This window comes from Chelmon rostratus, chromosome 5 (genome assembly GCF_017976325.1).
Source record: "Chelmon rostratus isolate fCheRos1 chromosome 5, fCheRos1.pri, whole genome shotgun sequence".
NCBI lineage: Eukaryota > Metazoa > Chordata > Actinopteri > Chaetodontiformes > Chaetodontidae > Chelmon > Chelmon rostratus.
Genome location: NC_055662.1, coordinates 29,677,743 through 29,699,744, shown reverse-complemented (window position 1 = coordinate 29,699,744; position 22,002 = coordinate 29,677,743). Strand labels below are relative to the sequence as shown.

The window sequence follows — 22,002 nt, the reverse complement described above, 5'->3', positions numbered from 1 at the left end:
TACTGTTGGAGCTGGTTGAGCTTCATTTGAACTAATGATTCTTTTCATTCTGGATCAATCAGCTGATTATTTCCTCCATTAATCGATCGATCGATCGGTTTGGAAACATTGTGAAAATAGTGAGAAATGTGGTGACGATGAGGCCAAAGTGACGCCTTCACAGTGTTTGTTTAGTCCAAAGCTCCACATTATTACAAACACATTCAGATCATTCAGATCCTTCAGAGGAAAAGCAGCAAATCAAACATCTGAAGCTCAAACATCAAACGAAAACACGAGTTGTGAGGAATACGAGTTTATGAGGAGACCTTGAAGGCAACATCCACCTGCAGCTCGAGCTCTCAGGAAGCGGGGGGGTCGCCTGCTGCAGGAGGCTTTTCTCTGGAAACACCTCGTTATTTCTGTTTCGTCGAGCTCAAACAAATACACGTCGTGGTTTCAAGTGGAAGAGGGTTTTGTCCGAAGTTGTCGACATCGCTAACTTTATTAAACCGGCTTCATATCTGCGGGTTCCCATGGAGACCGAGGATTAACTATCCCAACCTGACTAAAGTTAGCACAGGTAACGTTAACGTTAAAGTTAACCGTCAGGTTGTCTCGGTCATCAGGTTCATGTGTTTAGAAGCCCGGTCTGACCGGTGTACGCTGCTTAAAGAAACTGTTAGCTAACTGAGTTTAAAGTTAGCGCTAGTTGAAGCGCCGTGTGGCTTTGGGTTTCTATGGTGACCAAATAGCGTCAGTGGCACGCTAACCAGGCTAAAGCTAATTATCTGATAACGTTACCAGCTTGCTAAGGTCCTAACCCAGGACAGAGGACTTCAGTGAGTCAGTGTGAGTGTGTCAGACCAGTCTGCCCAGTAAAACGCTTCACTGGTTATTTATGGACGTTGCTTTATCCGGTTAACTCCTCACAACCTAGTTTAGCTTGCTAGCTACTAACTAGCTAGTCTTCACAAGCCGCAGCAGGCTAATCCTCGGGTCAATGGAGTTACAGTTTTCTGTCATTAGGATTTTTCAGTGCTGACAAGTGATAATAACAATAATAATAATAGTAATAATAATTATTATTATAAGAAACTTTATTTGTACAGAACCGTTCATACAGGAATTGAAATGGACATAAAAACAGAAAAAAATGAGTGTAAAATAAGACGGAGAATAGTATGTATGTATGCATGTAGTAGAAAGTACTGAGACACAGGTTGTTCAGATTTAAGTGTCTAAATAATAACTCAAACTCAACTATAATAAAGTGTTTTTGTGTTTCACATTTTATACATTTATTTAATTTCAGCAGGTTGTATTAACTTCTTTTATCCAAAGTCAGATGGCAAAAAGCTCCTGCTGTGACCATTTTAGTTTATAATGACACTTTATTAATTAAGACAAGTGGCAGCTATATTCAGGTCAAAGCAACAGCCAATCAGAATGCAAATAATATTTCATAAACATGAGCTTTGGTAGTTTTTGAAAGTTTTTGGATCATTATTTCATGGTTACATGTTTTCTCTGGATTTATTCAATGTTTCATTAATTCAAATATATTGAATACTTACAAGACCCCATCAGGTTATGTTAGATGTCAGAATACAGCACAATGCCCTTCTGGTTGTCTTCCCACCAGTCTCACCATCCTCTCCGTACACCGTGTATCACCTGTCTCACCGCCTGTCTCTCTACATATTCTCTAACTTTTCCTCCTTGTCTTCCTCTCGTCCGTCCTCAGCCTGTCCAGCTGTCTTGTCCAGTGATGGAGGTGCAGAGCGAGACAGGAGGAGGTGCCGACTCCCAGGGGAACGGAGGGGGTAGAGGAGGACACAAAGCTTTAACATCCCATCACTCACATGAAGACACTGGTGTCTAATCACTGCTCCTCCTCTCCTGTCAGGTGTCAGGTATATAACAGAGGAGCTGTTGTTGAAGCTGACTGGTCGTCGGTCTCTGGCTCTGATTCGATCCCTGAATCTGTCGTCTTCAACTGGAGAAAAGCGTTTCAAGGTCAGAACAAACTGATACTGCAAGTACCACAACCCGTTCAGCTCTTACTACTGCTATTACTGCTACTAGTGACAATACTAATACTGTTACTACTGTGTCCACTGCCACCTCTACAACTAGTACTGCTACCGATACTACTGATACTACTGATACTACTGATACTACTAGTGCTAACGTTTCTTCTGGTTGAGTTGGAGTTTCATCATTGTGTGTGCGTGTGTGTTTCAGTTCATTGAGAACCTCCATGGCTGTCAACATCTGGAGATTTTGAAGCTGAACCACAACATGATCCAGAAGATGCAGAGGCTGAACACTCTGACTCAGCTGAGAGAGCTGCAGCTGGCCCACAACAACATCCAGTGAGACTCGCACACACCACGTCTTCACCCTGAAACATAATGATCTGTGCCCGGGGCTCCTGGTCTTCATCATGAGAAAAGATGTGTGAGGATCTGTGAGGCTCGCCGCCTCGAGAAAACACGTTTCCACTGCAAACTGTCTGCTGTGTGTGTGTGTGTGTGTGTGTGTGTGTGTGTGTGTGTGTGTGTGTGTGTGTGCGTGTGTGTGCGTGTGCGTGTGTGTGTGTGTAGGAGGATTGAAGGACTGGAACTCATGTCCAGTCTGCGACATCTGAACTTGTCCTACAACAGGATTGACCATGTTCCCATGTGGCTCGGGAAGAAACTGCAGTCACTGCACACACTTCACCTGCAGCACAACCTCATCACCTCTGTAAGTACATGCGGGGGGGGGGTTCGGGTCGGGGTTAAATTCATTTAATGTGTTGCTTTCTGTGTGTGATGCAGCTTCACTCTGAAATTAATAACACTAATATATTTCATACAAATGTAATAGTTTCTTCTGATTGGTGGAGGCCCTCTTTATTTCAGCACAGTGTGTGTCTGTACTTCCTCTCTTATTTAAAAATGTCAGACAGCAGTGAAAAATGCCCCGTTTGCAGTCCATCTTCAACAAACATGTCCAGTTTACTGTGATATAAACCAGAGAATAACAGAAAACCTGAATCAGAGAATAGTAGGCTGGTATTTTTCTTGATGAATGACTTTAGTTGTGTCTCTGTGTGCGTTTCTGCTTGCAGCTGTACGAGTTCGCAAGACTGCGTTCTCTGAGCAGCCTATCAGAGCTCTCCGTGTCAGGAAACCCCGCCTGCTCACTGCAGCACTCACGCCTCTTCCTGCTCTACCACCTCAGGACTCTGGACAGGCTGGATGACCTGGCGATCACCGAGGAGGAGAGAGGACACGCCCACCAGCGCTTCGGCGCCGGTTTGTCATTTCATATCAAACGAACACGCCAGAAGACCTGTGATGTAACAGCGGGACAGTAGTTTGATTTTACAGACACAAACGCTGTTTTCATTGCTGTTTGTGATCAGAGGAGCTGGAGCGTCTGCAGCGGGAGGCGGACAGCAGCCAATCAGAGCTCAGCAGGCTGCAGAGGGAGCAGCAGGTCGCAGCGACTCGACTCCACCAGCAGGAGGAGACAATCCGAAGGTTGACGGCTCAGACAGAAACACAACAACTCACACACACTCTGCTGGAGCAAGAGCTACAGACCAAGAGTCAGCTGGTAGGACACGCACATGCACACACACACACACTGTATATGTACATATATATGTATTACTATGTCTTTGATGCAGTCGTTGGACAGACTGACCTCTTGAGAGGAAATGTGTTTGACCTCTGACCTCCAAAATCCTCCCGTCTGTCTCTCTTCTTCGTCTCCTGCAGCTGTTCTCCAGAGCTGTCCTGCTTTCTTCTTCTTCTCCTTCAGTCGTTTCCTCTCTGCTGAAGGTAGATTCACAAACATGACGTCCACCTCGTAGCTGTCTGTTGATGCAGTCAGGCAGGTAGAATCTCTGGGCTGATACAGAGATTTGAGGTATTTGAACCAAATCCTGTAACTGCAGTATGAGCATCAGTCACGCTGAGTGATTTACATTACCTTTAATAGTTTAGTCCAATATTAAAGGGAGAGAAAAGGGAAGTTTGCACCTGAGTAGCTGGTGAAACACAGGAGTTGTCTTAGTGGACATTAAAACTTAAAATCAGTCCTGCGGTGTGTGTGTGTGTGTGTGGTTGTCAGCCATGTTTAATGTGTTCAGCATGTCTGTTGTCAGTTCTAAAAAAAAGCTAAAGTGAATAATGTTGTCAGATACTGAACACGACCTTTGTTAGAACGAGACATGACAGAGCTGAATGTCGGATGTTTCCTCTTTATCTTTTGTCCCTTCTGTCTGTCACTAACTTGGCATGGCGTTCTGTTTGCTGTGTGTTTTCTAATGTTTCTCTGGCTAATTCAAACTCGACACTTCCTGAAGCTGTTTGACAAGAAAAGCTTTTTCTGCGTGTCTTCAGTTGGAGAAGACAACGGCCGAGTTGACCGGAGCCTTTCAAAGACTTTATGAGCTGGAGCAGGAGTGGACGTTCCACAATATAGACGCCAAATTCAGGCCTCTGCCCCCCTGCAGCCTGCAGGTAACAAACACACACACACACGCACTTCAGACAGCTGTGTGTATTTATGGTCCAATGCTGAATTTATGACCAATACAGACAACAACACAGTGGATGATATGTTTTCCATAAATATAAAACCTAAAAATGATGAGAACATTGAAGTTTCCAGATAAAGTTGTTAATACACACGAGTAGTGAATTTGTCTGTGTCACATTTGTTTCTCGTAAGAGAGCTCAATGCACTGCAGTTTAAGAAAACACATGCAAACAGACAAAAGTCAAGCAAATGAAGGAAACATCTTCATCAGTTTGACACATGTCCTGCAAATACTCACAACACACTCAGACATTACTGCAGATATCTGTTAACCTAGCCTTTGCCTTGTCCCCATTACTGGCCTGCTAATTCAAATAATCAGACAAAATCCACACAGTTAATTGCTAAAAGTTATGGAAAAGGTATGTTCAGTAACTATGGCAACAAGTGTGTCCCAGCCAAGTTCATCACGTGTTAGTTTTTTCCCCTGGAAGCAGAGCCATTGTCGTCTGTGCTACTTGCAGCACGTTTGTCTATTGTCGTGTGTGTTTGGCTGAAAGTGAAAGGAACACAACATACAGACTCTGTTGTGGAATTACCTCCAGAAACAGAAGAGTTTAGATCATCTGGAAGTGTTACGAAACACAGCCTTCAGAGCAGAGGTCACCACAATCTCTCTGATTCAGCTGAGGTGCCGATGGTTGATCTATCACCTTGTTGGCTCACATTATTTATTCTGAGATTTAATTAAGATTTGATCAAATAACCCCAACACGCCACTCAGGGATCTGAATTAGACTTGTGTTAAACTGTTTACACTTGTCTGTCTCACCAGGAAGTTGACACTGTGGACTCTGTGGCTGAAACTTCAGTCATCACCTCCACTTCTCAAAACTCCTCCCCCTTCACCCCGCAGACCCAGGAGAGTGCAGATGTTCACACTGACATGGAGTCGTCACACCCCCTGCTGGAAGACTGCAGAACACAGCAAAGTAAAGGTCAGGACAGAAATACCTTCAGTGATCATTGGTGAAAAGACTTCACCTCACTGTGTTGAGAGATAATGAGTCGTAACGTCATTAATTGGATGAACGGATTAAACGTACTGTGAATTACTCAGAAGGTGTTGTTTGCTGGACATCCCACTTTCTGAAACAAAGTCAGCCATTTTACTTACATTGAGCTCAGTTGGCAAATGTAGCTCTTCATCTCTGTCCGCTGTCTCTTTGGAGGACGAGCTGCTGGGGCGTCAGAAGGATCAGCACTTGCTTTCCTTTTAGTTAACACTTGGAGGAAAGGAAATCCCGAAGATGCACACCCACCAACTGCAGGAAATCCTGCAGAGTCAGTGATCATCTTGCCAGACTGTCCGTCTTTCCAGTCGTTCTTGGATTCCTGTGGCTATCACACTGTCTAGTTCAGATTGCATCAACCACAAAGCACGATGTGCCACTGGGTTAGTGGCACTAATCCAATCCTGGTCTTGGGTAACCTAAAGCACACTTTGTTGAGTCTATCCTGGTGTCTGGCAACTGCCATAGCACGGGTTGTTTATCAGAATCCCGTAGGTTTTGCCACAGGGCCATAAGTGCGCATAGTTCTAACCGAACAGACCACCGGGAATGACCATTTATTCACACGAGGGTCCTACGTATTAAATGTAACTGAGAGCATGGGAGCTTTGATGACATGTAAATATGGCTGAGGTAAGCAAGAGCACAGCAGCTTGATGTCAAGTCAATATGGCAGATGGAAAATAACAGCACTACGACGAGGATGGGATTCGAACCCAACCATGCAGAGCACAATGGATTAGCAGTCCATCGCCTTAACCACTCGGCCACCTCGTCTTCAAAATGCAGTTGTTACGGTGACCACGCGGGAGGGTCGCATCAAAAGTAAACGGGGTTGACTTTGACTCCGCTATTCTCGAAATGCGAGGTGAGATCACAGGGGAATTAGCTCAAATGGTAGAGCGCTCGCTTTGCATGCGAGAGGTAGCGGGATCGATGCCCGCATTCTCCACAAGACTTTAGTTTGGTCTCTTGGGTTGAGAGATAATGAGTCGTGACGTCATTAATTGGATGAACGGAGTAAACATCCAGTGAATCAACTCAGACGGTGCTGTTTGCTGTTCATCTCACTTTCTGAAATAAAGCCAGCCATCCTGGTTATATTGATCTCTGGTTTCAAGGTTGGCAAATGTAGCTCTCCATGTACGATCATGAATATCAATTGTGGTCGTTAAACTTCCTTAGCTCAAATGGTAGAGCGCTCGCTTAGCATGCGAGAGGTAGCGGCATCGATGCCCGCATTCTCCACACGACTTTAGTTTGGTCTCTTGGGTTGAGAGATAATGAGTCGTGACTTCATTAATTGGATGCTTTAGGGCAGGCATGTCCAAACTATTCCATAAAGGGCCGTGTGGCTGCAGGTTTTCGTTCCAACCAAGGAGGAGCACACCAGGCCAGCCAATCAACATCAAGGGATCACTGAGTTATCAGCTGAAGACTGAGCTCAGCTAATTAAGCTGGTGTGCTCCTCCTTGGTTGGAACGAAAACCTGCAGCCACACGGCCCTTTATGGAATAGTTTGGACATGCCTGCTTTAGGGCATTCAATCGTTCGCAACTGGACCTCGTCTGTTTGTCTTAGAAGATGTTTCGCCTCTCACCCGAGCAGGCTTCATCAGTTCATGCGCAACCAGACTAGACAGGACAGCTCTAGTCCAATGCAATGGTGTTAGGTTCAAGTAATTATCCCCTGAGTGAGGCCAACCCCCAAAACCAAGAATGGTATCACTCTATTGTGAGGCAAACGATCCCCCCATTAAGGTGGGGTAGGGTGCAACCCTTGGATGTCAACAACAGTCGTTTGCCTCGTTAGTGTCCCATTGTTGTCATTGGGAGGCTCCTGGAGCCATGCGTGAATGGCTTTGTTGTTTATCCTCAGAGGCTAAATCTTTGAATCTTTTTGGGAGAGATGAAAGGACGGCATTGTATGTGGGAGATAGGTGGTGTCTCAGACCTCCCCCTCTGTTCAGAGTTGGTTTTTCAAACCTTGACATAGATGGCTTCTCGTACTCCTCTTTCAAACCATCTGTCTTCTCTGTCCAGCATATGCACATTTTTATCCTCAAAGGAGTGTGCTTTCTCCTTGAGATGCAGGTAAACAGCTGAGTCCAGCCCTGAAGAGTTAGCCCTTCTGTGTTGTGCCATGCGTAATGCGTGGATGAACGGCGTAAACATCCAGTAAATCAGCTCAGACGGTGCTGTTTGCTGTTCATCTCACTTTCTGAAACAAAGCCAGCCATCCTGGTTACATTGATCTCTGGTTTCAAGGTTGGCAAATGTAGCTCTCCGTGTACGATCATGAATGTCAGTTGTGGTCGTTAAACTTCCTCCACAATCCTGTTAAGAAGGGCCCGTGGAGGGATTCTCTGGAAGAAGCTGTCTCTTTGGAGGATGAGCTGCTGGGGCGTCAGAAGGATCAGCACTTGCTTTCCTTTTAGTTAACGCCTGCCACGTGGTAGACAAAACATGTGTCCTTCCAGCTGCTGTGGAGCAACAGCAGGACAAACGGTAGCAGGTGGTTGGACCCCGGCAGCTACAGGGATCCGACAGGACAAGTTCATTCCCATTTAGTCTCGTCACCCTGCAGTTTTACCAGTGCTTCAGAGAACTTTGATGCACATCCACCGAGTGCAGGAAAGTGTCCCTTGTTACTGTTCTACTGGGTTAGTGGCACTAATCCAATCCTGGTCTTGGGCAACCTAAAGCATACTTTGTTGAGTCTATCCTGGTGTCTGGCAACTGCCATAGCACGGGTTGTTTATCAGAATCCCGTAGGTTTTGCCACAGGGCCATAAGTGCGCTGACTTCTAACCGAACAGACCACCGGGAATGACCATTTATTCACACGAGGGTCCTACGTATTAAATGTAAGTGAGAGCATGGGAGCTTTGATGACATGTAAATATGGCTGAGGTAAGCAAGAGCACAGCAGCTTGATGTCAAGTAAATATGGAAGATAACAGCACTACGACGAGGATGGGATTCGAACCCACGCGTGCAGAGCACAATGGATTAGCAGTCCATCGCCTTAACCACTCGGCCACCTCGTCTTCAAAATGCAGTTGTCACGGTGACCACGCGGGAGGGTCGCATCAAAAGTAAACGGGGTTGACTTTGACTCCGCTATTCCCGAAATGCGAGGTGAGATCACAGGGGAATTAGCTCAAATGGTAGAGCGCTCGCTTAGCATGCGAGAGGTAGTGGGATCGATGCCCGCATTCTCCACAAGACTTTAGTTTGGTCTCTTGGGTTGAGAGATAATGAGTCGTGACTTCATTAATTGGATGCTTTAGGGCATTCAATTGTTCGCAACTGGACCTCGTCAGTTTGTCTTAGAAGATGTTTCGCCTCTCACCCGAGCAGGCTTCATCAGTTCATGCGCAACCAGACTAGACAGGACAGCTCTAGTCCAATGCAATGGTGTTAGGTTCAAGTAATTATCCCCTGAGTGAGGCCAACCCCCAAAACCAAGAATGGTATCACTCTATTGTGAGGCAAACGATCCCCCCATTAAGGTGGGGTAGGGTGCAACCCTTGGATGTCAACAACAGTCATTTGCCTCGTTAGTGTCCCATTGTTGTCATTGGGAGGCTCCTGGAGCCATGTGTGAATGGCTTTGTTGTTTATCCTCAGAGGCTAAATCTTTGAATCTTTTTGGGAGAGATGAAAGGACGGCATTGTATGTGGGAGATAGGTGGTGTCTCAGACCTCCCCCTCTGTTCAGAGTTGGTTTTTCAAACCTTGACATAGATGGCTTCTCGTACTCCTCTTTCAAACCATCTGTCTTCTCTGTCCAGCATATGCACATTTTTATCCTCAAAGGAGTGTGCTTTCTCCTTGAGATGCAGGTAAACAGCTGAGTCCAGCCCTGAAGAGTTAGCCCTTCTGTGTTGTGCCATGCGTAATGCGTGGATGAACGGCGTAAACATCCAGTAAATCAGCTCAGACGGTGCTGTTTGCTGTTCATCTCACTTTCTGAAACAAAGCCAGCCATCCTGGTTACATTGATCTCTGGTTTCAAGGTTGGCAAATGTAGCTCTCCGTGTACGATCATGAATGTCAGTTGTGGTCGTTAAACTTCCTCCACAATCCTGTTAAGAAGGGCCCGTGGAGGGATTCTCTGGAAGAAGCTGTCTCTTTGGAGGATGAGCTGCTGGGGCGTCAGAAGGATCAGCACTTGCTTTCCTTTTAGTTAACGCCTGCCACGTGGTAGACAAAACATGTGTCCTTCCAGCTGCTGTGGAGCAACAGCAGGACAAACGGTAGCAGGTGGTTGGACCCCGGCAGCTACAGGGATCCGACAGGACAAGTTCATTCCCATTTAGTCTCGTCACCCTGCAGTTTTACCAGTGCTTCAGAGAACTTTGATGCACATCCACCGAGTGCAGGAAAGTGTCCCTTGTTACTGTTCTACTGGGTTAGTGGCACTAATCCAATCCTGGTCTTGGGCAACCTAAAGCATACTTTGTTGAGTCTATCCTGGTGTCTGGCAACTGCCATAGCACGGGTTGTTTATCAGAATCCTGTAGGTTTTGCCACAGGGCCATAAGTGCGCTGACTTCTAACCGAACAGACCACCGGGAATGACCATTTATTCACACGAGGGTCCTACGTATTAAATGTAAGTGAGAGCATGGGAGCTTTGATGACATGTAAATATGGCTGAGGTAAGCAAGAGCACAGCAGCTAGATGTCAAGTAAGTATGGCAGATAACAGCGCTACGACGAGGATGGGATTCGAACCCACGCGTGCAGAGCACAATGGATTAGCAGTCCATCGCCTTAACCACTCGGCCACCTCGTCTTCAAAATGCAGTTGTCACGGTGACCACACGGGACGGTCGCATCAAAAGTAAATGGGGTTGACTTTGACTCCGCTATTCCTGAAATGCGAGGGGAATTAGCTCAAATGGTAGAGCGCTCGCTTAGCATGCGAGAGGTAGCGGCATCGATGCCCGCATTCTCCACACGACTTTAGTTTGGTCTCTTGGGTTGAGAGATAATGAGTCGTGACTTCATTAATTGGATGCTTTAGGGCATTCAATCGTTCGCAACTGGACCTCGTCTGTTTGTCTTAGAAGATGTTTCGCCTCTCACCCGAGCAGGCTTCATCAGTTCATGCGCAACCAGACTAGACAGGACAGCTCTAGTCCAATGCAATGGTGTTAGGTTCAAGTAATTATCCCCTGAGTGAGGCCAACCCCCAAAACCAAGAATGGTATCACTCTATTGTGAGGCAAACGATCCCCCCATTAAGGTGGGGTAGGGTGCAACCCTTGGATGTCAACAACAGTCGTTTGCCTCGTTAGTGTCCCATTGTTGTCATTGGGAGGCTCCTGGAGCCATGCGTGAATGGCTTTGTTGTTTATCCTCAGAGGCTAAATCTTTGAATCTTTTTGGGAGAGATGAAAGGACGGCATTGTATGTGGGAGATAGGTGGTGTCTCAGACCTCCCCCTCTGTTCAGAGTTGGTTTTTCAAACCTTGACATAGATGGCTTCTCGTACTCCTCTTTCAAACCATCTGTCTTCTCTGTCCAGCATATGCACATTTTTATCCTCAAAGGAGTGTGCTTTCTCCTTGAGATGCAGGTAAACAGCTGAGTCCAGCCCTGAAGAGTTAGCCCTTCTGTGTTGTGCCATGCGTAATGCGTGGATGAACGGCGTAAACATCCAGTAAATCAGCTCAGACGGTGCTGTTTGCTGTTCATCTCACTTTCTGAAACAAAGCCAGCCATCCTGGTTACATTGATCTCTGGTTTCAAGGTTGGCAAATGTAGCTCTCCGTGTACGATCATGAATGTCAGTTGTGGTCGTTAAACTTCCTCCACAATCCTGTTAAGAAGGGCCCGTGGAGGGATTCTCTGGAAGAAGCTGTCTCTTTGGAGGATGAGCTGCTGGGGCGTCAGAAGGATCAGCACTTGCTTTCCTTTTAGTTAACGCCTGCCACGTGGTAGACAAAACATGTGTCCTTCCAGCTGCTGTGGAGCAACAGCAGGACAAACGGTAGCAGGTGGTTGGACCCCGGCAGCTACAGGGATCCGACAGGACAAGTTCATTCCCATTTAGTCTCGTCACCCTGCAGTTTTACCAGTGCTTCAGAGAACTTTGATGCACATCCACCGAGTGCAGGAAAGTGTCCCTTGTTACTGTTCTACTGGGTTAGTGGCACTAATCCAATCCTGGTCTTGAGCAACCTAAAGCATACTTTGTTGAGTCTATCCTGGTGTCTGGCAACTGCCATAGCACGGGTTGTTTATCAGAATCCCGTAGGTTTTGCCACAGGGCCATAAGTGCGCTGACTTCTAACCGAACAGACCACCGGGAATGACCATTTATTCACACTCCGTATTAAATGTAAGTGAGAGCATGGGAGCTTTGATGACATGTAAATATGGCTGAGGTAAGCAAGAGCACAGCAGCTAGATGTCAAGTAAGTATGGCAGATAACAGCGCTACGACGAGGATGGGATTCGAACCCACGCGTGCAGAGCACAATGGATTAGCAGTCCATCGCCTTAACCACTCGGCCACCTCGTCTTCAAAATGCAGTTGTCACGGTGACCACACGGGACGGTCGCATCAAAAGTAAATGGGGTTGACTTTGACTCCGCTATTCCCGAAATCCGAGGGGAATTAGCTCAAATGGTAGAGCGCTCGCTTAGCATGCGAGAGGTAGCGGGATCGATGCCCGCATTCTCCACACGACTTTAGTTTGGTCTCTTGGGTTGAGAGATAATGAGTCGTGACTTCATTAATTGGATGCTTTAGGGCATTCAATTGTTCGCAACTGGACCTCGTCAGTTTGTCTTAGAAGATGTTTCGCCTCTCACCCGAGCAGGCTTCATCAGTTCATGCGCAACCAGACTAGACAGGACAGCTCTAGTCCAATGCAATGGTGTTAGGTTCAAGTAATTATCCCCTGAGTGAGGCCAACCCCCAAAACCAAGAATGGTATCACTCTATTGTGAGGCAAACGATCCCCCCATTAAGGTGGGGTAGGGTGCAACCCTTGGATGTCAACAACAGTCATTTGCCTCGTTAGTGTCCCATTGTTGTCATTGGGAGGCTCCTGGAGCCATGTGTGAATGGCTTTGTTGTTTATCCTCAGAGGCTAAATCTTTGAATCTTTTTGGGAGAGATGAAAGGACGGCATTGTATGTGGGAGATAGGTGGTGTCTCAGACCTCCCCCTCTGTTCAGAGTTGGTTTTTCAAACCTTGACATAGATGGCTTCTCGTACTCCTCTTTCAAACCATCTGTCTTCTCTGTCCAGCATATGCACATTTTTATCCTCAAAGGAGTGTGCTTTCTCCTTGAGATGCAGGTAAACAGCTGAGTCCAGCCCTGAAGAGTTAGCCCTTCTGTGTTGTGCCATCCGTAATGCGTGGATGAACGGCGTAAACATCCAGTAAATCAACTCAGACGGTGCTGTTTGCTGTTCATCTCACTTTCTGAAACAAAGCCAGCCATTCTGGTTACATTGATCTCTGGTTTCAAGGTTGGCAAATGTAGCTCTCCGTGTACGATCATGAATGTCAGTTGTGGTCGTTAAACTTCCTCCACAATCCTGTTAAGAAGGGCCCGTGGAGGGATTCTCTGGAAGAAGCTGTCTCTTTGGAGGATGAGCTGCTGGGGCGTCAGAAGGATCAGCACTTGCTTTCCTTTTAGTTAACGCCTGCCACGTGGTAGACAAAACATGTGTCCTTCCAGCTGCTGTGGAGCAACAGCAGGACAAACGGTAGCAGGTGGTTGGACCCCGGCAGCTACAGGGATCCGACAGGACAAGTTCATTCCCATTTAGTCTCGTCACCCTGCAGTTTTACCAGTGCTTCAGAGAACTTTGATGCACATCCACCGAGTGCAGGAAAGTGTCCCTTGTTACTGTTCTACTGGGTTAGTGGCACTAATCCAATCCTGGTCTTGGGCAACCTAAAGCATACTTTGTTGAGTCTATCCTGGTGTCTGGCAACTGCCATAGCACGGGTTGTTTATCAGAATCCCGTAGGTTTTGCCACAGGGCCATAAGTGCGCTGACTTCTAACCGAACAGACCACCGGGAATGACCATTTATTCACACGAGGGTCCTACGTATTAAATGTAAGTGAGAGCATGGGAGCTTTGATGACATGTAAATATGGCTGAGGTAAGCAAGAGCACAGCAGCTTGATGTCAAGTAAATATGGAAGATAACAGCACTACGATGAGGATGGGATTCGAACCCACACGTGCAGAGCACAATGGATTAGCAGTCCATCGCCTTAACCACTCGGCCACCTCGTCTTCAAAATGCAGTTGTCACGGTGACCACGCGGGAGGGTCGCATCAAAAGTAAACGGGGTTGACTTTGACTCCGCTATTCCCGAAATGCGAGGTGAGATCACAGGGGAATTAGCTCAAATGGTAGAGCGCTCGCTTAGCATGCGAGAGGTAGCGGGATCGATGCCCGCATTCTCCACACGACTTTAGTTTGGTCTCTTGGGTTGAGAGATAATGAGTTGTGACTTCATTAATTGGATGCTTTAGGGGGCATCCAATTAATGTCTGTTTGTCTTAGAAGATGTTTCGCCTCTCACCCGAGCAGGCTTCATCAGTTCATGCGCAACCAGACTAGACAGGACAGCTCTAGTCCAATGCAATGGTGTTAGGTTCAAGTAATTATCCCCTGAGTGAGGCCAACCCCCAAAACCAAGAATGGTATCACTCTATTGTGAGGCAAACGATCCCACCATTAAGGTGGGGTAGGGTGCAACCCTTGGATGTCAACAACAGTCGTTTGCCTCGTTAGTGTCCCATTGTTGTCATTGGGAGGCTCCTGGAGCCATGCGTGAATGGCTTTGTTGTTTATCCTCAGAGGCTAAATCTTTGAATCTTTTTGGGAGAGATGAAAGGACGGCATTGTATGTGGGAGATAGGTGGTGTCTCAGACGTCCCCCTCTGTTCAGAGTTGTCACGGTGACCACGCGGGACGGTCGCATCAAAAGTGAATGGGGTTGACTTTGACTCCGCTGTTCTCGAAATGGGAGGTGAGATCACAGGGGAATTAGCTCAAATGGTAGAGCGCTCGCTTAGCATGCGAGAGGTAGCGGGATCGATGCCCGCATTCTCCACAAGACTTTAGTTTGGTCTCTTGGTTTGAGAGATAATGAGTCGTGACTTCATTAATTGGATGAATGGCGTAAACATCCAGTGAATAAACTCAGACGGTGCTGTTTGCTGTTCATCTCACTTCCTGAAACAGTGCCAGCCATCCTGGTTATTTTGATCTCTGGTTTAAATTATTACAGTTTCTGTTGTATTATTTATTGTAGCCAACAAATCCTGTTCCCAGAATGTTTTGGCAACCAGATTTGCTCGCTGCGAATGGATCGGTTCATCACCTTTGACCATGTTCTGGCATGTGATCCCCATGGGTGTTTTCATAAAGCTAGCAACATTTAACGTAATTCAAGTCGTGGTCCACCGCAATGTCTGTTCAGATGGGAATCAGGTCAAGTGGTCGATCCCTCACTTAGTGTGAAAGCGAATTCACAGTCCATTGCTCTCACCACTACTCCACCTTGTCTGATGTTTTCTTTGTTTTACAATAAAATGTGTGTGTGTGTGTGTATATAGCTGCGGCTGACCTTCAGTTGAGTCGTCGGTCAGAGCCACAGCTGGTAGCTGAACAGCCAGTGCCTGAGGAAACCAAGACACACAGACAGGTAATGGACACACAAACAATCATTACGGGGCTGAGGTTTGATTTCAGAAGAGAGGGTAACAAAACAACAAAATCAGGCTAAACAATCAAGGGAGCATCAAATTAAAGTGACAGTACAAGTTGGTGATTGTTTTTTCTGTAATAGTCAAAGTTAATACGATAAGATCAACTTCATGAATCCTCAGCTGAGGCAATTTGGTGTCACAGTACAGTAAAAATAGCATTAGTAAAGGCAATGGAAAATAAAAAAATCCAAATCCAAAATAAGAAGTTGACTATATTGATTTGATTGATTTCTTTATTTTCGTGTCATGCACACAAATGTGCCCAACCCACATGGGTTTACAAGACACCAATATACTGACATTGCAGCAATACATCCTAAACAATAATTCTGCTGCTCAGTTCTCAAACAAAATATCTTGCCTTCTATTCCAGGCCCGGTAAAGACATTTTGCCATGAAAAAGGTTCCCCTTCTGAAAAATAGTTCAAGTTTTTCATGGTCATCCAACCAAAAGAAATCAAAATAAACAGAGGACATCTTATTGAAAAGTACCTCTCTGATATCTGCGTATACAGGACAGTAAAACAGAAAATGAACCTCATTCTCAAACAAAGTCTGTCCTTCTCTGGAGTAGCATTAAACCTTCCAATCTCTATAGCTAATGGTAATGTTCCTGAGCGTAACTGTGCACACAGGGATCTCTGTCTTTTGCTTAAATTATACTGCACATAAGGTTCCACACAGTAGCTGTCCTTTATAAGACAATAAGTACGCAATTTTGGTTTATACCAAATGTCAACAGACCATTTTTCTATAAACTTAAGAAACATGTTACTCCTCATCTCCTGAATATCACAACATAACCTATTATAGAAAATAAATGATGAATTATTCAAATGAAATAAAGATTTTAGCTCATTAGCCCAGGGGTGAAGATTGGAGATGCTCCAATTAAATATCTTTTTTGTGATTCTCTGGTTGGGCATCTTCACCAGTCTATTCCAGAGACGAAGCATTTGACATTTATGTCTGATGTTTGGAGGTTCCCATCCAATATCTCCAGTAAAGGCCAAGACAGAAGCAAATTTATGGACTCCCAGAAATGATCGAATTGCTCTATAATGCACTGTGTTGCAACATGTATGTTCCCGGAAGCCCCAAACACCAGAAGCATAGTCAGACACCGGACAGACACATGAATTGTATAGTTCTGTATAAGTATGGAATCCTAAATTACCACAATGCTTTACTTTGTTCAATACAGATCCCAAAGCTCTGCCTGCTGACTGAGCAAAAACATTAACAGCTTCCTTAAATGTCATGTGTTCATCCAGTGTCAAACCAACCTTTTTCACAACAATAACATCAACCAAATGTGCATCTCCACATACCTCATTTCAGGATTATAGGTTCCGAACGCTATCGGATATCGTGCATTGGACCGCACCACGCCGAATTTCTTTTTGTATTTTTTGTCTAATCTTTATTTATATGTACATTTTATGCTCTCCTTCGCTGACAGATAGCGAACAAACTTGAGAGGCCCAGTCGATTTGACTGAAGTTGCTTTACTGAATCTTCTCAGTTATATTTTGTCAAACTGCAACACAATGAATATACACAATCTTACAATTTGAAATTAAATATACAGTATGGTTGACTGGTCACACTTTTCTTCTTCCTTTTAGGTTATAAGTCAGGTAAGCACATCACATTATTTATTTTTTACAGTACGCTTCCACACAGTAAACAGCAAGACTGGTTCACACATAAACGCAGCTTGTAACACAAATGAGGCTTGACAATGAACTGAATTAGCCATAACAGCTAAACTAGCCTCTTGCTAATGGTTAGCCTCACGATTAGCATTCGCATAGTTAGCACAGTTTTCATGACTTAAAATAAATGTCTCAAACACCATCTTCAAGATCACAGTGCCACGAAACAACTTAAGTAATCATTTGCATCTATACTCACTGTTGGTTCCACTCCAAGGCTCAGACAACCAACTCTCTGTGGTGGAGCACTTGTAGCTTAGCATGAACACTGAATGTGCCTGGTCATTAAAACCGCAGTAACTCAAACTCACCACCAGGGGGAACATAATCTATTCAGTCACTGACTGGAGTCAGAACATATAAAAAGACTATGTAACATATATTGCCAGTGGAAAGTACTTGAGAAATATGAAAAATTACACAAAATTGCATATGGTTGCTATGGATAAGCTAAGCCCAGTAACTTGGTTCAGTAACAGTACTCTAATGCAGTGGTCCCCAACCTTTTTATCACCGCGGACTGGTCAACGCTTGCCAATTTTGCTGCGGCCCAGAAGGGGGGGGGTCTTTATATTGTAAATATAATAATAAACGTAAATCCAATGTGTACTCGTATGCAACTTTATCAGCAGCTTCCTCGTGACATTGTGCCAACAACATAACATGAGTATAACATCAAAGTCTCTGGTAACATCCTCTCTGCCCCCCAATGAAATTCTAAAAAAATTTCACATGGAATAAATAAATAAATAAATGACAGAACCAGCAATTCCACATTTCTTTCTCTTTTATCTAAATATACCTACACAACATTCGTGTTCCTGTTTTTTCCTTTCAAGAAAAGAAACAGAGCACTATGTCTTTTAATCCAGGGTGCTTGGTCTTCAAGTGGTGAAGCAGTTTTAAAGGCTTCATCGCCTCATTAGAGAGCCGGTCGCTGCATATGATGCAGAGCGGCTCGGTGTGTGGGACAACACCAAATCCACAAATCCGTATTTCCAGTCGGACTCCTGGTGTTGTCTGTTAAAAGCTTTTTTTTCTTGGAAGTCGTCGTTCTTCTTCTGTTTCTTCACTGGGCCTTTTCCTTTGCAAAGAAACTTTCCAAACACGTCTGTTCTGGGCTAAATTTGAGAGCTCATGACCGAGATGTAACCAAGAGAATCAGGTAGTTTTTCAAAATAAAAGATTGTTCAGACTCAGATAATAAATAAAACAGAAATAATGAAGTATTTCTTGGTCCCTAACCCCCCAATCTCATACCAATTAGGGACTCGGGGGTTGGGGACCACTGCTCTATTGCACAGTAGAAAAATATAAATATAAATATATATGTGTGTCACACTGGAAATAAAAGTATACATGCAGAGGTGTAGTTTTTAAGGAAAAAATGAAGTTTTTTGTTTTTTTTTGTACGATGCCTGAGTTGAATAACCTGACAGCTGTTGGTATGGAGGACCTCTTCTTGCAGAGTGGATGCAGCAGTCTGTTGCTGAAGGTGGTGCCCCCCTGTGTCATGCAGGGGGTGGAGGGGTTGTTTTGTACTTTATTTTACAACTAAGGACGTTTTTTTAAATTTTCAATAAATCTTTTTAACATGATTGTATGAAGGATATTACTAACATAAATAAACATCATGAACATAAATTACTGACCTAAAACATAGTTAGTGTCTGTGATTTCTGCCTGATACGTCCTGATACATCACTGTTTTATTAACATCTTTTCATTCAAAGGTCTCTGTGCTCCACTATCTTGTTTTTATTAAGTGAAGGTGACTCAGAGGACTGAATCAATATTTTCAACTCAACTCAGCAGGAGGCGCTGTGTTGGCTTCTCCGTAAACTGTCCGTCCTGGAGCATCTGAGAGACGAAGCTGATGAGACACGAAGACAGATGGACAGACAGACAGAGGAGAGCAGAGAGCTCGAGAGAGAGACAGAAGAGCTGAAGACACAACTACTGACGCTGAACCCCACAGACCCACAACATGTGAGTTGTTATTGCAGGTTTGTCCATTGCTCAGTCTTCTACGTAACATCAAAAGAGTACCCGACAGGATCCAGAGTGCACTGACATCACACACTGAGGCAGCACCGACACTGCTGTGATCACTGAGGATGGATCTGAGAGTCTGTTCACACCTGAGTGATCCGATCACGGATAAGGATTGCAGTGATTGGACAGAAGAGACGTCCTCATTGGCCATTGACGTGACAGCTGCACAGTCATCATTTTAAAGTCCAAAATGCTGCAGTTTCCATATGAGCCACACAGACATTCATGGGCTTAATGAATGAACAAATGATCTGTACTGACGTTCAGTTCTGAACTGATACTGTGTTAAATGGAACTGTGTGGCAAATTTTTTCTCTGGGGGAGCACAGCCACAAACTTCCCAGCAGGATACCTTTTCCCACTGCCTGTCTCCTCCATGTCCTTGTGGACAGCCTCTCCGCATGTGTCTCCAGTGACCACTGATTATTGGACCTCACGTCCCCGTTCTACATGCAAATAAACATCTTTTCTTGAAACGATCAATGTCATATTACTGACTTTATGACTGTTCAAGCAGTTCAAGCTCCACTAATTACCGTATCTCCGCACTATGAGGCGCATCTAAAAGCCTTTAATGTTCTCAAAAACCGACAGTGCACCTTATGATCCGATGCACCTTTTACATGGATCAGTATTGGTTAATTATGGCTATCGTAGTCAGGGGGCGTGGCCGAAGTAACAACGGTAAAAGTGTAAAGGGCGTTCCACTCGCTGCGTGCAGTCAGCTGTCAACCTGAATAATAAAATGACTGTTTCACTGAACAATGACAAAATATGAATACATGCTAAATAATAGCCAATTAAAATATGAATCAAACGTGGTTAATGTGATTTCTGCTGCTGAACCTCAGCGCACAGCGTCTGCACATCAGCGCTGTGCGCCGTCACCTGCATCTTTACGCAGGATCAGCTGTCATCTGTGAGCGCGCGATGTTTGTTTCAAACGAACAAACTAAAATAAAATAGATTTTAAATAAATGCTCATTAATTATTTTCAGGAGCCGCATCAGAGGGATGAAAGAGCCGCATCCGGGTTGCCGACCCCTGATCTAGTGGATGCATAACGCAACGCAGACACCACAGGACGGTAGTTTCTGTCTATGCGCCTTATAATGCGGTGCGCCTTATATATGAAAAAAGTTTTAAAATAGGCCATTCATTGAAGGTGCGCCTTATAGTGCGGAAAATACAGTAAGTGGTTTCTAATAATAATAAAGTGAATCGCCCCACTGTCAGTACAGCTGAAGTCACAGTATCATCTGACTGCACAACACATCCACTCATGTACTAGCTTGTTTCTGTCATACAGAGTTTGTTTGCAGCCACAGAGAGCTGACATTAACTCTGCTTCTTGGCATCTCTTTGAGCTTGTTGTTTGAACTCTCCGTATGTTTGTGAGTCTCTGCTCTCACATCAGACATCAGAAGGGTTAAAGGTGGAACATTTGTGGAGAATGATCTCACTACCTCTTGCATGCTAAGCAAGCACTCTGCCATTTGAACTAATTCTCCATCCTTTTAAGGGAGCGTTGCACTAAAAATCTGCCTGTAGAGTGTGATGCACTCCACCAGAATCTTCTTCAGTGATGGAAAGTTACCAAGTACATTTATTTATTCTCATTCAATCATGTTCTTCTACTTTATACTCCCTCTTTGTGTTTCTTACAGTAGAAACATGCAGCTCAGAGTATGAATGCAAAGCAGGAAAAAGGGAAGCTCGGTTTTTCTAACTGAGCTAATACTGAGTTTCCTCAGTATTTCATGAAGCAGTTGAATTATTCTCGTGGCAGTTAGCATCCTCAGAGCATCTAAATTTAGTTACCTTTAGTTACCCGGACAGGAATAAGACTGAATATGTGACTGGAGTTTTGTGTCTAAATGCTTCTGTTTTAAGTGTTTGTTCAGAGTGACAGCAGAAACAGCAGCAGCAGACTGTCTCTTTAAGACTTCTGACTCCTCCCTCCAGGATCCCCCCTCTGAGGGGCGGGACTTTCCCAGCTGTACTTTACTCCCATTGGACAGAAGATGGGCTGTCACTCTGCAGCTGTCTTTCTGATTCGCTGGGAGTAAGATTTCCTGTGTTGATTCAAAGACGGGTGGAGAAAGAAGGAGAGGAAGAGAAGTTTGTAACGGAGATGAACAGAGGAGAGGAAAACACAGAGATGGAGAAGTAAATGTTTTTTAGCACAGAGAGCAGGAGGTGAGATGTTGTTTACTGAGTAATAGAGGAGGAGGAGGAGGAGGAGGAGGGAGAACATGGAGGATGTTAGCCAGCAGCTCTGTGTAGTCTCTGTGGTGGAGGACTGAGTCTGAACTGACTGCTGTGAGTACACAAACACCTCTCAGTGTCTAAACCACTGCAACTCTAACTCGTTTTGGTGTGTCCACACTGGAAAAGTGACGACTGCAGTTAAAACATGTCAGCATGCAGATTAAATCCACTTGTTTTGTCATGGATTCATTGTCCCACAGTAAGTAGAGGAGCTGCTCACAGCTGGAAAACAAAACATATGAAATCTCTGCAGAACGTAGTGATCTGTGTTGGAGAGAGTGTGGACTCTGTTTGTCTGTGTGGACTTTCTAACTCTGCGAACATGAAGCGTGAATCCATGTCTGTCTGTCTGTCTGTCAGTTTGAAGTTTCTCAGCAGCTGTTTGATGATTGGGATGAAATGTGGTTCAGATGTTCATGTTCCCCTCAGGATGGACTGTAATAGCTTCACTGATCCTCTGACTGTTCATCTAGCGCCACCATCAGGTCAACATGTTAATGTTAACCTTTTTTATAACCAAATACATGCAGAATGAATGACATCAGGCTCAGCTGGACTTTGTGATTACTGCTAATTAGCAAATGTTAGCATTCTACAGTAATA

The 22,002-nt window shown here is 44.8% G+C and overlaps 1 protein-coding gene and 10 non-coding genes across 17 annotated transcripts in view; 6 read left to right on the top strand and 5 right to left on the bottom strand.

Annotated features, from left to right (window-relative positions):
- Positions 1-6,286: 6,286 nt before the first annotated feature.
- On the bottom strand, positions 6,287-6,368 carry trnas-gcu. Its single transcript has one exon. It is a non-coding gene; the product is annotated as a tRNA-Ser (tRNA).
- A 102-nt stretch (positions 6,369-6,470) lies between these two features.
- trnaa-ugc lies at positions 6,471-6,543 on the top strand. The gene has a single exon. It is a non-coding gene; the product is annotated as a tRNA-Ala (tRNA).
- A 2,015-nt stretch (positions 6,544-8,558) lies between these two features.
- trnas-gcu lies at positions 8,559-8,640 on the bottom strand. Its single transcript has one exon. It is a non-coding gene; the product is annotated as a tRNA-Ser (tRNA).
- A 102-nt stretch (positions 8,641-8,742) lies between these two features.
- On the top strand, positions 8,743-8,815 carry trnaa-agc. Its single transcript has one exon. It is a non-coding gene; the product is annotated as a tRNA-Ala (tRNA).
- A 1,497-nt stretch (positions 8,816-10,312) lies between these two features.
- On the bottom strand, positions 10,313-10,394 carry trnas-gcu. Its single transcript has one exon. It is a non-coding gene; the product is annotated as a tRNA-Ser (tRNA).
- Positions 10,395-12,046: 1,652 nt separating this feature from the next.
- On the bottom strand, positions 12,047-12,128 carry trnas-gcu. The gene has a single exon. It is a non-coding gene; the product is annotated as a tRNA-Ser (tRNA).
- Positions 12,129-12,218: 90 nt separating this feature from the next.
- trnaa-agc lies at positions 12,219-12,291 on the top strand. Its single transcript has one exon. It is a non-coding gene; the product is annotated as a tRNA-Ala (tRNA).
- Positions 12,292-13,788: 1,497 nt separating this feature from the next.
- On the bottom strand, positions 13,789-13,870 carry trnas-gcu. Its single transcript has one exon. It is a non-coding gene; the product is annotated as a tRNA-Ser (tRNA).
- Positions 13,871-13,972: 102 nt separating this feature from the next.
- trnaa-agc lies at positions 13,973-14,045 on the top strand. Its single transcript has one exon. It is a non-coding gene; the product is annotated as a tRNA-Ala (tRNA).
- A 579-nt stretch (positions 14,046-14,624) lies between these two features.
- On the top strand, positions 14,625-14,697 carry trnaa-agc. The gene has a single exon. It is a non-coding gene; the product is annotated as a tRNA-Ala (tRNA).
- A 4,266-nt stretch (positions 14,698-18,963) lies between these two features.
- cntrl (centriolin) overlaps positions 18,964-22,002 on the top strand; it is a 22,323-nt gene continuing 19,284 nt past the window's right edge. For 5 of the 7 annotated variants that reach the window (XM_041936930.1, XM_041936929.1, XM_041936928.1 and 2 more), the window contains exon 1: positions 18,964-19,062. In XM_041936930.1, coding sequence (XP_041792864.1) covers positions 18,967-19,062 — 96 coding nt within the window. In that variant the 5' untranslated portion in view covers positions 18,964-18,966. Of the gene's footprint in view, positions 19,063-21,334; positions 21,451-22,002 lie in introns of those variants that run through there. The other 2 variants (XM_041936931.1, XM_041936932.1) reach the window with 2 other exon arrangements.